This window comes from Orycteropus afer, unplaced genomic scaffold, assembly GCF_000298275.1.
Source record: "Orycteropus afer afer isolate SDZICR_OR568_19922 unplaced genomic scaffold, OryAfe1.0 scaffold00030, whole genome shotgun sequence".
NCBI classification, from domain to species: domain Eukaryota; kingdom Metazoa; phylum Chordata; class Mammalia; order Tubulidentata; family Orycteropodidae; genus Orycteropus; species Orycteropus afer.
Window position 1 is genome coordinate 12634922 of NW_006921617.1, and position 16118 is coordinate 12651039.

The window sequence follows — 16118 nt, forward strand, 5'->3', positions numbered from 1 at the left end:
AGGGGTCCAGGATTACCTTCTGTGTCTGTGTTAACTGGTTTCCCTTGTCTTTGTTGAACAGGCTCTGTGCAGTCTTTCTGCCTAGTTCGCCATCTTGCCGGGTCTCCAAGGATTATGTTCTTAATGTCAACCTACAATTCCTCTGGTTTTCAGTCACTGGTGTTCAATGCTTCAAATCTATTCGTTAGATGGTCTCTAAATTCAGGAAGAATATAATCAAGGTCATATTTTGGTTCTCATGGACTTCTTTTAATTTTCTTCAGCTTCAAGTTCAACTTGCATATGAGCAATTGATGGTCTGTTCCACAGTCAGCTTCTGGCCTTGTTTTAGCTGAAGATACTGAACTTCTCCTCACCTGTGTACTCCATCTGGCAAAGTCCATGTGTATAGCAGTTGTTTATGTTGTTGAAAAAGGTATTTGCAATGAGTAAGTCATCAGCCTTACAAAATTCTATCACGCTATCTCCAGTGTTATTTCTATCACCAAGGCCGTATTTTCCAACTACCGGTGATTCTGCTTTGTTTCCAACTTTTCCATTCCAATCACCAGTGATAATCAACACATCCTGACTTCATGTCTGGTCAATTTCAGACTTCAAAAGTTGGTGAAAATCTTCAATTTCTTCATCTTTGCCTTTTGCACTTGGTGCATTATTTGAATAATAGTACTATTAACCACTTTTCCTTGTAAGTGTATGGATATTGTCCTATCACTGACAGCATTGCACTTCAGGATAGATCTTGAAACGCTCTTTTTGAAGATGAATGCCACACCATTCCTCTTGAATTTGTCATTCCCAGCACAGTAGATCATGTGGTGGTCTACTGATTCAAAATGGCAAAACCAATCCATTTCAACTCACTAATGCCTAGCGTATCAATCGTTACGTGTTCCACATCATTTTTGGCAACATCCAATTTTCCTCAATTCATAATTCGTACATTCTGTGTTCATATTATTAATGGTTGTCTGCAGCTGTTTCTTCTCATTTTTAGTGGTGCCACATTAGCAAACGGAGGTCCCAAAAGCTTTACTCCATCCACATCATTAAGGTCAGCTCTACTCTGAGACAGCAACTCTTCCCTACTCACATTTTGAGTGGCTTCCAACCTGAGGGGCTCATTTTCCAACACTATGTCAGACAATGTTTCAGGGCTATTTATAAAATTTTCCAGTAATACATCGGTGTTTCAAGTCTGGCTTTTTTATTTAACTGTGATATTCTCAGAGCCTATGACTGTGTTTTATCCATCTTTATTTACAGGGCCTAGCATAGTGCCTAAAACTAGTAAGAACCTTAAGTGTTGAATTGAATCCTTGATCTGCTTTATCAACCATCCTGATTTTTAACATCTGTGAATTAAACATTCCCTGAACCTATTGACATTTTCAGAAAATTAGTTCTGAAAATAACCAATTTATTATTCCCAAGTACAGTAAATGAAATCATACTACATCTTATTTGTCTTAAAACTCACTCAATTATTATCAAGATGCTCAAGAAATATAGTATTCTGGTCATATTAAAAGTTCAACAGGATTGTTTGGGAATGGTGCACTCAGTCCATTCATTCATTCTCTCAATGAGTATTTACTTTGTTTCTACTACCTGCTCAGCACTGTCCTGAACACTGAGAACATAACAGCAGCCAAAAAAGACAAAGTTCCTTCATAGAGATTACATTCTACTGCAAAGACAAAATATAAACAAAGTAAATGAAATATAAAAGGTAGTAAAAAGTGTTAAGAAAATAAAGCAGGGATGAAAGGCTAGATAAGACAACCTCCCAGAGAAGCCTAGTGTAATTATAAGAAACTGAGAGGGAAGCCATGTGCATATCTATATCTACAGGAAGAGAAGCGCCTTGAACCAGGGTGATGGCATCAGGAAGGCTGAAAGTGGCTGAATTCTGAGACTATTTTAAAGCTAGACCAAACAAGAGGTACAGTTGCACCATTATGACAAACGTGGAAATAAGAGGAAAAAAAAAGAAAAAGAGAAATCAATGATTATTCTTAAGACTCAACCTGAGCGGCTATGATTATGTCTCCTCTTAAAACTTGTTATGAGGCTGAACAATCAGGTATGTCTAGGCAGGCGGTAGTATACCCATGATCACGTATAGTGTTAATAGACAATATTTCTACAGGCATATTTTTATGTGCTGTAAAGTGCCCAAGTGTACAGTAAAGCTGACAAAGGGCAAGGTTGTGGTGGTTTCTTGGCCCCAGCCAACTACCCAGAGAGAACGAATAGTTGGATCTGTGGGCTCAGGACCATGGTTACAGGAAAAATCAAGCTCAGCTGGCATAACATACTACACAAAAACACTGTTCTACATCCTAGTTTGACGAGTACCAACTGGGGTCTAAGCTAGCCAGCAGCCATCTAGATTCAACAATGGGCCTCTACTCTTCCAGAGCAAATACGAATAAAGAAAGCCAAAGACACATAGAAACCATTAGCCCAAGGGATGGGTAGACCATGCAACCTTCAGCCTATATGACCATGAGACCAGAAGAACTAGATGGTGGCCAGCTATTACTGTCAACCACTGGGAGGGGGATCAGTATAGAAATCCTGGATAGAGTGGGAGAACAAGGTGGAACAAAACTCAAAATAATAAAACAAAATAAAAGACCAGGTTTGTTGGTCTGATAGAACCTGGTAAGACCCCTGAGACTATAGCCACTAGTTGCCTTTCAGGTCTGGAACTGAACTCACTCCTATGGTTTCCAACCAAACAACAGGCAGGCACATGGGGTAAACGTTTACATTAGGTAGATACACTCCTTGGAGTGATCAATCCTGGGAGAACAGAAGGGCAGTGTTTGTACAGGGAGACAGCTCGAGGGGCGGGAGTACAAGGGAGAGAAGGAAACAAGGAAGAGGTAACTATGGGGAGGAAGTGGGAAGAGAGCTGTTACACTGTGGGTAATTGCAGTCAATATCATGAGACAAAATGTGCTGTATGGAACTGCTGTATGGAAAATGAATTTGCTCTGTAAACTTTTACCCAAATCACAATAAAAAATTTTAAAATAAATAAACAAACTTTGTTCTGGGTAGTTTCAGAATTTAGTCTGTCTTCCTAGAAAAGGCATATAGTCATTTTAATAACTCTCCTCTGGGTCTTACAATTCCTAATCTTTCTTTTAACATTCTATGTTTTTAACAGTGTCAGCTTTTCTTTTGGGGGGAGGTAGAGGGATGAGTCTAGCAATAACCTGAATTAACATGGATTACATGGGGAACTAAGTACACTGATTTCTAGATCCATTTTGAGGGTTATTTTTGTGCTCCTGACTTATGTTTACATAAAAGAAATTACCTTAAACTGGCCAGTCTTGAAGTTCACTTGCCCCTTCCTTCTTACTTGTACAGTTATATAAAATGTTTCTGCAGTTTTATTTCCATTAACTAGATAAACAGAATCAGATAGAAGTAGCATTCATTTCTTGAAAAACTGCACTTTACAGGAAATAAATGTTTGTTCAATAAGAACAAATATTGGTCAAAAAATATCTTAAATTTCCATGGTGGTGTATACAATAAATGGTGTCTTAATTGTTTTATATTGACTCCTTATTCCAACTCTCTAAGGTATTAGCATAGATAAGGAAACTAAAGCTTACAGAAATTACATTTTGTCCATATTTTAAACAGCAACAATATTATTAAAATTTGGATTTTTCTGACAGTCTAATATTGTTCCCTAATATTACTCCTCTCTATTCACAGCCGTTTTCATTAAATGACAAAACCACCCCAAGTTTCCTGATAACCTGGTATATTTTTGTACTTCTGAATACTTGTCATGAAGCACAATACTTTTTTTAAATTGGTCTTCCATCCAAACCACCACACCTTTACTATTACATTTCATCAATGGGACAAAAAATAGTAAGTTCCTGAAAGATCCAAAATTAGCTCAGATATCTCAACATACTTAAGATCTCACAGTTTTTAATGGTTTTACCTATACATTAAGAAGGAAACAGAAAGTAATCCTACTTGACTGAATAGGTCATATATGGAGACAATCAACTTTCCAAATTAGCTCTCTGAGTCTTCCCTAAGAAAGAGAAATAGGAAATAAATTTAATCTTACCTCATATTCCACATACAATACATACCAAATCATTTAGTTTGGTAACAGCTTAAATTAACTGAAAAACCTGCAGGAGTAATCTATATCAAAGGTCAGCAACTTTTCTGTGAAGGGCCAGAAGTATTTGAAAAATATTTTAGGTTCTACAGGCTATATAATCTCTACTGCAATTAATGCAACTACTCAATTCTACAGGTATGGCGAGAAAGAAGCCACAGACATATATAAATTACTGGGTGTAGTTGTAGTACAAAAATACTTTCAAATACAGAAGATGGAGGGCTGGAATTGGCCTGTAGGCCATCCTTTAAACCAAAAAAAAAAAAAAAAAACCACTGCCTTTGAGTCAATTCCGACTCATAGCAACTCCTACTGGGTTTCCAAGGCTGTCAATCTTTACGGAAGTAGACTGCCTCATCTTTCTTCCACAAAGTAGTGGTAGTTCTGAACCACTAACCTTCTGGTTAGCATTCAAATGCATAACCCACTACACTACCAGAGCTCCTGGTAGGTCACGGTTCTGGTGGTGCAGTGCCTAAGGCATCTGACGACTAACCAGAAGGCTGGCAGTCCAAACCCCCCAGCCACACTTTAGAAGGAAGATTGGGCAATCTACTTCTGTAGTGATAACACCTAGGAAACCCGAGGAGGAGTCACTATGAGTGGCAGATCCAACTCGACGGCAGTGAGTTTGGTTTTTTTGTTTGGTAATCTATACTATCTCACTGCCATCAAGTCAGTTCCAACTCATAGAGACCCCTGCTGGGTTTCCAAGGCTATAAATCTTTACAGAAATAGATCGCCTTATCTTCCTTCTGTGAAGTGGCTGATGGGTTTGAACCTGTGACCTTCTGGTTAGCAGCCAAATGCCTTATCCAAAGGAGCTCTGGTAGTGTAGAGCCTAAGGCATTTGACTGCTAACCAGGTTGTGTGGTTCAAACCCACCAGCCACTCCATGGAAGGAAGACTGTGCAATCTACTTCATGAAGATTTACTGCCTCAGAAACTCAAAAGGGGTTGCTATGAGTCAGAAATGACTCAATGGCAGTGAGTTTGAGTTTTTTGGTTTAATCTATACTATCTTGAGCACATATCACAATGCAGATGAAGAAAAATAAAAGGCTACAAAATAAAATAACTAGAGAACAAAACATATTTTTTTCTCTTTATTATTCAACTAACTTCAAAAATGTTAATAGAATTAGATTTTAACAGTCACTGTTAATTATTATTGATTTTAGATGTGATAAAGGTATGATAAAGTTTTTTAAAAAGAGCCTTCATAACATTCATATTAAAATATTTACAGATTAAATAATATATCTGGAATTTGCTTCAAAATAATCCAGTACATGAGGCAGGAAATAAAGAGGTATAGATAAAACAAGATTGGTCATCAATAATAATTAAAGTAGGATGAAGGATGCATGGGATCATTGTATTATTATCTCTCTTTATGCATGTGATTTTTCCAAAAATGAAAACAAATCACCTTACAAACAAAATGACAAACGATAAAACAAAAATTAAGTATATCAGCAAAATTAACCATTTTCTCCATCTTGTCAACTAGGTTTCTCAACCTTGGTATTACTGACATTTGGGGCCAGATAATTCTTTGTTGTCGGGGAATATTCTGTGCACTGCAGGATGTTAAATTGCATCCTTGGCTTCTATACACTAGCTGCCAGTAGTACCACCCGGTTGTGAAAACCAAAACTATTACCAGACAGTTCCAAACAACGCCTGGTGGATAAAAATGTCCCCAGGTAAGAAAGATCAAGTAAACAAACTCTGGTAGGGAAGTGCCTGAGGCACTTGACTGCTAACCAGAAGGCTGGCAGTTCAAACCCACCAGACAGACACTCCTTGGAAGGAAGGTTGGGCAATCTACTTCCATAGTGATACCACCTCAGAAACCCAAGGAGGGGTCACTATGAGTCAGGTCTGACTCAAGGGCAAATAACAACAACAACAACACTACTGTTTAATAGACAATAAAAATACTTATATGCTAGAAGAAGAAAATATCGATGAAATATTTTAGACTTGGGCTATGAGTAGTATGTAAATTTCAACCTAATTTTTAAATATATTATTTCTTTTGCCAATCAGGAAATTATGTTATTAATTTAACCTGATGTGTAAAGATTCCTTTTTCACAGTTTCTACAAATTACATCTGCCTACCATGAATTCCTAAGAGCTCTGGTAGGACAGTGTCTAAGGCACTTGACTGCTAACCAGAAGACAGGCAGTTCAGCTTTGGAGTCACCTGACAGTTTGCTGGAAATGTGATAGGTAATAAGTTCCCCTGCCCCCCAACACCTGCTAAATCTGGACTGTCATTTTAACAAAGTCCCTAAGTCATTTGAAGGAGCTCTGGTAGCGTAGAGCATAAGGCACTTGACTGCTAACCAGAAGGCTAGAGGTTCCAACCCACCAGCCACTCCTTGGAAGGAAGGTTGGGCAATCTACTTCCATAGTGATCCTGCCTCAGAAACCCAGGGAGGGGTCACTATGAATTGGGTCTGACTCGATGGCACATAACAACAACAACATGATGAGTTCCAAGAAAGAAAAAGCACAAAATGGAAATTTAAATAGTGTAAGTCCACATGTATATCACTGCTTGAATAAAACAGTTTTCAAACTGAAAGATTAATTATTAACAAACACCTAGCCTACTGAGCATCATGCCAACGTCAACCTTCCCATGTTTTTATTAACAAACCCATTTGTTTTGTATTTGAGTTCAATTAATGAGGCAGAAATGAAAAAAATGTTCTTGAAAAACAGTGCCAACTCCTTTCTCAACTCCACTGATGCACCTCCTATTTTGCATAGCTGTTCATTTGAACAAAATGAATAGTCCCAGGTTTAGTAATTAAATTCTGAATCAAAAGTATAGTTTTTAAAAATCTGGCAAAAAGAAATTTGTTTTACTGCCTCCTATTTTAAGGGCTATTATCAGAAGGACTTTGCTTTTTACTCTGTACTGGGTGGGGGAGGGAGAAAAGCTTTTGCTGTTACTATAATTTTCAGATTCATTAAATAAAAAATGTAATAGCCAATTCAGGGAATTTTACTACATACCCCAGACCATACTAAGACAGTACCATATTAACTAACTGCCCTCCATTTAGAAAATACTGAAATTAAATCTTTCATCACCAAAAAAACTTACAAAACATATTGGGTTCTTAAATTCACCACCAAGAGAGGATGCAACTTAAAAATTATTATTGCAAAAGTAAAATCAAATTGAAATTATCTAATCTCTCATTCATAAAAATATCACAGTAATTAAACTACCATATTCAATTTCCCTCTAGCCAATAGAGATCTCCAGCATCAATGATGATTCATTTGCCCATAAACAGACTCTTTAATAGCTATAAGCCAACTCAAATTACATACAACCAGAGAAAAAAGAAGTACTGGTGCCACAGTGGCTAAGCACTCAGCTGCTAAGCCAAAGGTTGGCAGTTTGAATCCAACAGCCACTCTGCAGGAGAAAGATGTAGCAGTGTGCTTCCATAATGATTACAGCTTTGGAAACTCTATAGGGCAATTTCACCCTGTCCTATACTGTTGCTATGAGTCAGAATTTACTTCACAACATATATACATATTCCCAACTAAAACTCCAACAAAAGTAATCAATATTTATTTCCCTTTCGTAAGACTATAATCTAAATTATAAAAAGCATACTCATAGTGATAAACATGCATTGTTCAAAGATCCAAATTACACTCAAGAAAGCCACCAATTCCCTTATGAGAAAACAATAGAAAGAAAGTCTTCTGAGTGCCACAGAGCTCAGAAAAGACTCTGACCAAGGAGATCTATACTCTCTCTTCCCTCAAGTTCCCCAATAAGACTCATGGAGTAAGTACGACTGAGCTTCAAAGAACACAGTAGTCCTACCATACAGCAAGGAACTCAACGCCTACCTTCACCTACAGCTGTGCCTAAACAACTGTGGGCAGAAAAACAAGAAATGTTTCAAGCTGCCTTCTCTCAAAATTAACTTTTAATAAAAACCAATAAAATTAAAATTTTAATCAAAAATTAAATTTCAAAAATGAAAATAATCTATCTCACAAAATAGTAAGTAGTACCTATATTTAGGTGATAAACTTTTACTCAAAAATAATATTCAATCTTAGTTACCTCTGCTTCCACATCCACATTTTGCTTCAAAAGTAACTTCAAAATGTCAACATGGCCATTCTGACTAGCAGCTTGCATAGCTGTGTGGCCAGCACACTGCCCATTTACCTAAATAAAAAAAGACAGGATGAACATGTCACAAATTAGAGTCAATATATACACAGAGTATAGATTTAAGTCCAGTACACTATATAATTAATTCTATCAGAATAATTTATGTTGGTCTCCCAACAACCCTAGTACAGATCACTGGAAATTCTTTTCTCGAGTTTAGAGAATATAGGCGGGCTTTTTTAAAAAAAGATAAACTTTCCATTTTCAAAGAGCTATTAAAGAACTATTTAGGCAACTGCAAAGCTGAAAGGAGTAAGGGAGGAAGAAGGGGAGGGAAGGAACAGGGAGGGAGGTAAACCTGTTTACTATATCTAATCCTTTTTGGATTATTAAATTTCAGAGTCCCTTACTTCAGTAAACAAAGCTGGTGTGAATGGAAAACTTTTAGAAAGATACTGGCTTATACCATTAACAATAGCCAAAAGATGGAAACAATCTAGGTGTCCATCAACTGAGGAATGGATAACCAAACTATGGTACATACACACAACAGAATACTATGCAACCCTAAAGAATAAGGTAGAATCTGCAAAACACCGCATAACATGGATGAACTTGGAGGACATTATTCTGAGTGAAATAAGTCAATCACAGAAGGACAAATATTGTACTGGTCCATTACTGGAAAAGTCAAGGAAAGGTCTATCTATGGAAAGAAATTTTCTTCGTTGGTTACAAGGGGTGGGAGGGTAGGATAGGGAACACTGTTAGGTAGAGTTAAGTACTGATTTAGGTGAATAGAAGGGCAATGTACCAAATATGAGTGATCAACATAATGACACTGAAGAAGAGGAAGATAGAGAGGTACATGGGAGGTACAGACAACAAAGATGAACCTTTTTGCACATACAGTAGCATTGTCAGTGAAGGCAAACATGGGTAAATGGGTGGATAGATGGGTGGACAAATTGAACTATTAGGTATGTCTATGAAGCTGGGAGTGTAACCAAAACCATGTATAGGGTTCGCAGACAATGGTCCTATAAGTGTATTTGTATGATCTGTAAGACTTCCCAGGTGTATAGTAGAGCTCACAAGGGACAAGGTTGTAGTCACTTCTTGGTCACAGCCAGCTACCCAGAGAGAACAGGTATCTGAACCAGTGGGTTCAGGACTATAGTCAGCGGGGACATCAAGCTCAAATGGCATAACATTCTACACAAAACATTGCTTCACCTCCTACTTTGGCAAGTAGCGACTGGGACCTTAAAAGCTTGCAAGCAGCCATCTAGATACAATGAGGGGTCTCTCCTCATCCAGAGCAAAGAAGAATGAAGAAAACAGAAGATTTATGGAAACAATCAGTACTTGTGACTGGTACACCATGTGATCTGCAGCTATACAATATGAGACCAGAAGAACTAGATAGTGCCCAGCTACCACTGTCAACCACTCAGAGGGGGATGGATGTAGGAGACCCTGGATAGAGAGGGAGAACAATGTGGAACAAAACTCAAAATCATTTGGGGGAAAAAAAAACGGAAGGTGACTAGGTTTGCTGGTCTGATAGAGCTTGGAAGAACCACTGAGACTATGGCCCCTAGCTGCCCTTCAGGTATAGATTTGAACCCACAGCTGTAGCTTCCAGCCAAACAAAAGACAAGCACATGAGTTGAACATTTACCTCAGGTAGAAACACTCCTTGGAGATAACAATCATGGGAGAAAGAAGGGCTGTTTATGCACAGGGAGACAGCTCAGGGGGCAGGAGTGCATGGAGGGATGAGCACAGGAAAGAGGTAACAATCGGGAGGAAGTGGGAGGGGAGCTGCTGCATTGTGGTAAATTGTGATTAATGTCATGAGACCCAGTGTATGTGAACTGCTATATGGAAAATGAATTTGCTCTATAAATTTTCACCCAAATCACAATTAAAATAAAATATAACAAAAAAAGATAGATAGTTATTGGCTTCTAGTGTATAAATAAATTTAATAAACATACAGAAAACTGTACCGGCAACTGCCACAAAGAATCCATAATTAAGTTAGTAGGGAGGCTATATAAAACTATTATATTATAAAAGAGTAATTGCCAACTTTCTTTCACTTCAGATGCTTTGCATGTGCATGACTTACTCATGAATATTGCACAGCTTAATACAATTCCTTAACTCTACCCCTTTCATTCCCACCCATAAACAGATGGTTAAAGATAGCAGCTCAAACACCAGTTAATATCTTTTCTCTCTTAAGACCACACTAAAATGTTAGCAGACTAATTTAAAAGATAAAAAGCCATATGAACACAAAGAGGAAGGAAGAGCCAACATCAGAAAACAAGAAAAAGCCAACATATTTTTGAAAGAGGAAAGGAAAGAAGACAGAGACACATTAATAGACTTTACAGAGAAGGAGAACAAAGCCTAAAGAGTACAGGGAACCCAAACAAACTCAAAGTCTACAAGGTAAAACCCCAAAGCACCAAAGGGCACATGAAAGAGGCCCACTCCAGGTCCATTCCTCCAACTCAAGGAAAGAATACTACCTGCCATTCATATAATCCCTGGATAGGAACAAAGAGGTTTCTTTTCCTAAACAACTGTATATCCCCAGAGAATAGATCCATATGAGACAGCATTTGGAGACCCCAGCACTTCCTCACATTCAGTTACCACAATGCAAAGTCAGTCAGCAAGTCCTATACAGGTACAGAAACCTAACAATCAACTTTTTACTGTCTCACTAAAATAAGAATAGACAACCAAGCATCAGAGATTTGAGGAAGACCTCAAACACACACACACACACACACAAAGACAAAATTAAATAATGTGAAGAAAAGCAAGGAATCAGAAAATGGCATCTCTTCTGTAGTGCACACACCAGTTCCCTCTAGCATTTTGTTTTTGCTGTTGTTAGGTGCCATCGATTCATTTCCATCGATTCATTTCCAACTCATAGCAACCCCATGCACAGCAGAACTAAACACCGCCTGATCACGCAACAATTCCATGATCCTTGCTATATATACTTGAGCCCCTTATTGCAGCCACCATGTCTATCCATCTCATTGAAGGCCTTCCCCTCTTTCTTCGACCCTCCCCCTTACCAAGCATGACATCCTTCTCCAAGGAATGGTCTCCTCTGACATGGCAAAAGTAAGTGAGACAAAGTCCAGCCATCCTTGCTTCCAAGAAGCATCCTGACCACACTTCCTCCAGGACCGATCTGTTAGTTATTTTGGCAGTCCATAGTACCTTCAGCATTCTTCACGAGCACCACAACTCAAAAGCATCAACTCTTCTTCAGTCTTCCTTATTCATTGTGCAGCTCTCACATGCATATGAAGTGACTTATTTGGAAATATCACGGCCTGTGTCAGGTGCACCGTAGTCCTCAAGGAGACATCCTTGCTCCTCAGCGATTGAAACAGTTTCTTCGCGATTGACCTTTCCAGTGCTACACAATGTCTAGTGTCCTGACTGCTGCTTCCATTGGCATCGATTGTAGAACCAAGCAACGTGAATTCCTTGACAACCTCAATCTTCTCTCCATTTATCATGATGCTGCTTACTGTCCAGTTGTGAGAATTTTTGTCTTCTTTATATTGAGATGTAATCCACACAGTAGACTGTGTTCCTCAATCTTCATCAGTAAGTGCCTCAAGTCATCCTCACTTTCAGCAAGCAAAGTTATATCATCAGCATATCTCAGGTTGTTAATGGATTCTTCCTCCAATCCTGATGCCACGGTTTTCTTCATATAGTCCAGCTTTTCGGATTATTTGCTCAGCATGTAGATTGAATAAGTATGGGGAAAAGATACAACCCTGACGCACTCCTTTCCTGATTTTAAACCACACAGTGTCCCCTTGTTCAGTCTGAACGACAGCCTCGTGGTCAAGGTACAGGTTCCTCATGAGTACAATCAAGTGTTCGGGAATTCCTATTTTTCTCAATGTTATCCATAATTTGTCATGATCCACACAATCAAATGCCTTTGCATAGTCAATGAAGCACAAGTAAACATCTTTCTGGTATTCTCTGCCTTGAGCCAAGATCCATCTGACAACAGCTATGATATCCCTTGTTCCACGTCCTCTTCTGAATCCAGCTTACACCTCTCAAGTTCTCTACCAATATACTGCTACAACCGTTTTTGAATTATTTTCAGTAAGATCTTGCTTGCAGGCGATATTAATGATATTGTTCTATAATTTCCACATTCTGTGGGATCACCTTTCTTTGAATGGGTACAAATATGGATCTCTTCCACTCAGTTGGCCAGGTAGCTGTCTTCCAAATCTCGTGGCATAATCGAGTCCGTGCCTCCAGTGCAGCATCTGTTTGTTGAAATATCTCAATGAGTATTCTGTCAACTCCCCGAGCCTTGTTCTTCGCCAATTCCTTCACTGCAGCTTCGACTTCTTCCTTCAGTACCGTTGGTTCTGATAATATGCCACCTTCTGAAATGGATGAAGATCGACCAGTTCTTTCTGTCTTCTTTTGATGTTCCCTGCATCAAAATACTTTGGCCTTAGAATCTTTAAATATTGCAATTCAGGGCTTAAATTTTTTCCTCAATTCTTTCAGCTTCAGAAATGCTGGGCGTGTTCTTCCCTTTTGGTTTTCTAACTCCAGGTCTTTGCACATTTCATTACAGTAGTTGGCTTTATCTGATCGAGCTGCTCTTTGAAATCTTCGGTTCAATTCTTTTACCTTGTAATTTCTTCCATTTGCTTTAGCTACTCTCTGCTCCAAGGGCAAGTTTCAGAGTCTCTTCTGTCATCCATTTTGGTCTTCTCTTCTTTTGTTGTCTTTTTAATGACCTCTTGCTTTCTTCGTGGATGATGCTCTTGATGTCATCCCACAATTCTGGTTTTCGGTCACTGGTGTTGAATGTATCAAATCTGTTCTTTGGATGGTCTCTAAATTCAGGATGGATATATTCAAGATCATATTTTGGCTCTCTTGGACTTGTATTAATTGTCGTTAACTTCCAAGTTGAACTTGGATATGAGCAGTTGATGGTCTGTTCCACAATCAGCTCCTTGCCTGGTTTTGGCTGAAGATACTGACTTCTCCATTGCCTCTTGCCACAGATGTAGTCAATCTGATTCCTGTGTGTTTCATCTGGTGAAGTCCACGTGTACAGCCACCATGTGTGTTGCTGAAAAAAGGTGTTTACAATGAACAAGTCATTGGTCTTGTAAAATTCTACCATACGAGTTCCAACATTATTTCTGTCACCAAGGCCAAATTTTCCAACTACCGGTGATTCTTCTTTGTTTCCAACTTTTACATTCCAGTCACCAGTGATAATTAACACATCCTGATTCCATGTTCGGTCAATTTCAGACTGCAAGAGTTCATAAAAAATCTTCAATTTCCTCATCTTTGGCTTTGGTGGTTGGTGCATAAATTTGAATAGTAGTCATATTAACGGGTCTTCCTTGTAGGTGTATGGATATTATCCTATCACTGACAGCACTGTACTTCAGGATGGATCTTGAAAGATCCTTTGTGATGATGAATGCCACGCCATTCCTCTTTAACTGTTATTCCCGGCATAGTAGATCATATGGTTGTCTGATTCAAAATGGCCAAAACCAGTGCATTTCAGCTCACTAATGACTGGGATATCAATCTTTATGCATTCCATTTCATTTTTGACAACTTCCAATTTTCCTAGATTCATACTTCGTACATTCCATGTTCCGATTATTAATGCATGTTTGCCACTGTTTCTCCTCTATTTGAGTTGTGCCACGTCTGCAAATGGAGGTCTCGAAAGCTTTACCTTATCCATATGATAAGGCTGATTTTACCCTGATAGTGCAGCTCTTGCCCAGGCCTACTTTAAGAGCTTTCTAAGCTAAGGGACTCATCTTCCTCCTCTGTATTGGACAATGTTTCCAGACTATTCATAAAGTTGTGCAGTAATGTATCAGACAGTGTTTCTCTGCTATTCATAAGGTTTTCCCTGGCCAACTCTTCGAAAAGTGGATGACCTCCTCCTTCTTCCTAGTCTGTCTTAGTCTGCAAGCAGGGCTGATAACTGTGCAAAATGTGAACCCCACTGGGTTTGAAACACCAGTGGCACAGCCTCAAGACTCACAGCAACACGTCACCACAGTAGAACAAACCGACAGCCAAGTTTGTCTCCCTTAGCTGTTAGACCCCTCCAACCACCCTTACCTGGATCCCTGTGGCTGACTCCTCGATCTATTCCGTTCCCCTTTGTGTTTTCTGTCCTCTCCTTGCCTTCCCGCCTCACTGTTGCCCTAGCATTTTAGTGCCTATAAAACTAGATACAGCAGTTTGAAATAGGGATTTTGGTGCTCTCAACAGCTCACTAACTCGGAGTATGCCAAACTCAGGGGAATGAATTTGAAAGGAAAAAGGGTCAGTGCAATTACACGGAGGGAAAAAAAATAACAAAAACAGGTGAACCTGCCCTGCGGAGCGCCAACCAGCAGGCAAGGAAGGGCATCAGAGACCTCCCTGGAGCAGTGGAGAAAATGCACTACACCAGAGAACCTGCAGCCACTCCATGGATCTTCAGCACCTGCTTTTATCGGTAAACTTGGGACCACTGGGAGGGAGCAGAGATCCCTCTGGCTCCAGGTACCAATGAAGTGAGAGCAGAGAGGACATTAACCCTGCAAATGGGAGGGCCCCGGGATGAACTCCCATCGCAAATCATATAATCCTAGATCAGTAATCCTAGTTCAACTTTTTGGCATAGAAGGGCCTGGAGAGCAGAGTTTTTGCAACTTTATGAACCTGGTGGAAACTGGCGGCCTCCTAACAATTGGAATCTTTGCTGAATATGAGCTGCAGGCCTGTGTAACAATATAACATCATCATTAGGAGCCCACTGAAAGCCCTAGAAATTGCTCCTGGCACCTTGGATCGATCTCTCTCTCTCTCCTCTCTCTCAGTCTCTCTTTTCTTCCCCTTCTCTCCATCTCTACCCTGCCTCATCCAACAGAAAAACCACATTCAACCACCATAATACCTGACGGCTTGAATCCTAAACTCCCTTTACGACAAACAGAGACCTGCATCCAAATTCCACACAGCAATTCCATCATCACAAAGAAAACTGCAGAGCAACCCAGCACACCTGAATTTATAGCTAAAAAAAATAAAATATACCAGCTTCACCTTTTCAAAATATTAAATCATAAAACCAAGACGAACAAATGAATAGATAATTAACAGTTAAAGACAACTTCAAAATGTCTAGAAACAACAGGCAACCTCAAATCAAACAAAAAAACAGGGTAAGACATTAGAAATAAAATCCCAAAGAAAAGTTTCATTAAACATGGAGGAAGAGGAGGCAATAAAATTATCCAAGAAGGAATTTAAAAAGTATGTTTATAGAACTCTACAAGACCTTAAGGAAACTCCAAACAGAAGCAAGGAGAACACAGAAAGCACCCTGGAAGACCTTGGGAAAACCATTCAAGAACAAAATAACAAGATTAATGCACAATCAGAACTTATACAAAAACAACAGTTAGAAATCCAGAAGATGAATACCAAAGTTACAGAACTGCACAATACCATGGAAGCATAAAAGAATACTATAGAACTGGCTGAAGAACGCATTTCCCAACTAGAAGACAAATCCCTGGACACCAGTCTGTATGAAGAAAAATCAGAACAAAGATTTAAGAGAAACCAAGAGAACCTAAGAGTTATATGGGACGACATGAAAAGAAACAACATACGCCTCACTGGAATTCCAGAAGAAGAAGATGTG

At 39.0% G+C, this 16118-nt stretch overlaps 1 protein-coding gene across 1 annotated transcript in view; it reads right to left on the bottom strand.

Moving 5' to 3' along the window:
• MIB1 (MIB E3 ubiquitin protein ligase 1) overlaps window positions 1-16118 on the bottom strand; it is a 234167-nt gene that overhangs the window by 83730 nt on the left and 134319 nt on the right. Inside the window, exon 10 of the mRNA XM_007935594.2 lies at window positions 8291-8398. Within this exon, the coding sequence (XP_007933785.1) occupies window positions 8291-8398 (108 nt within the window). The remainder of the gene's footprint in view (window positions 1-8290; window positions 8399-16118) is intronic.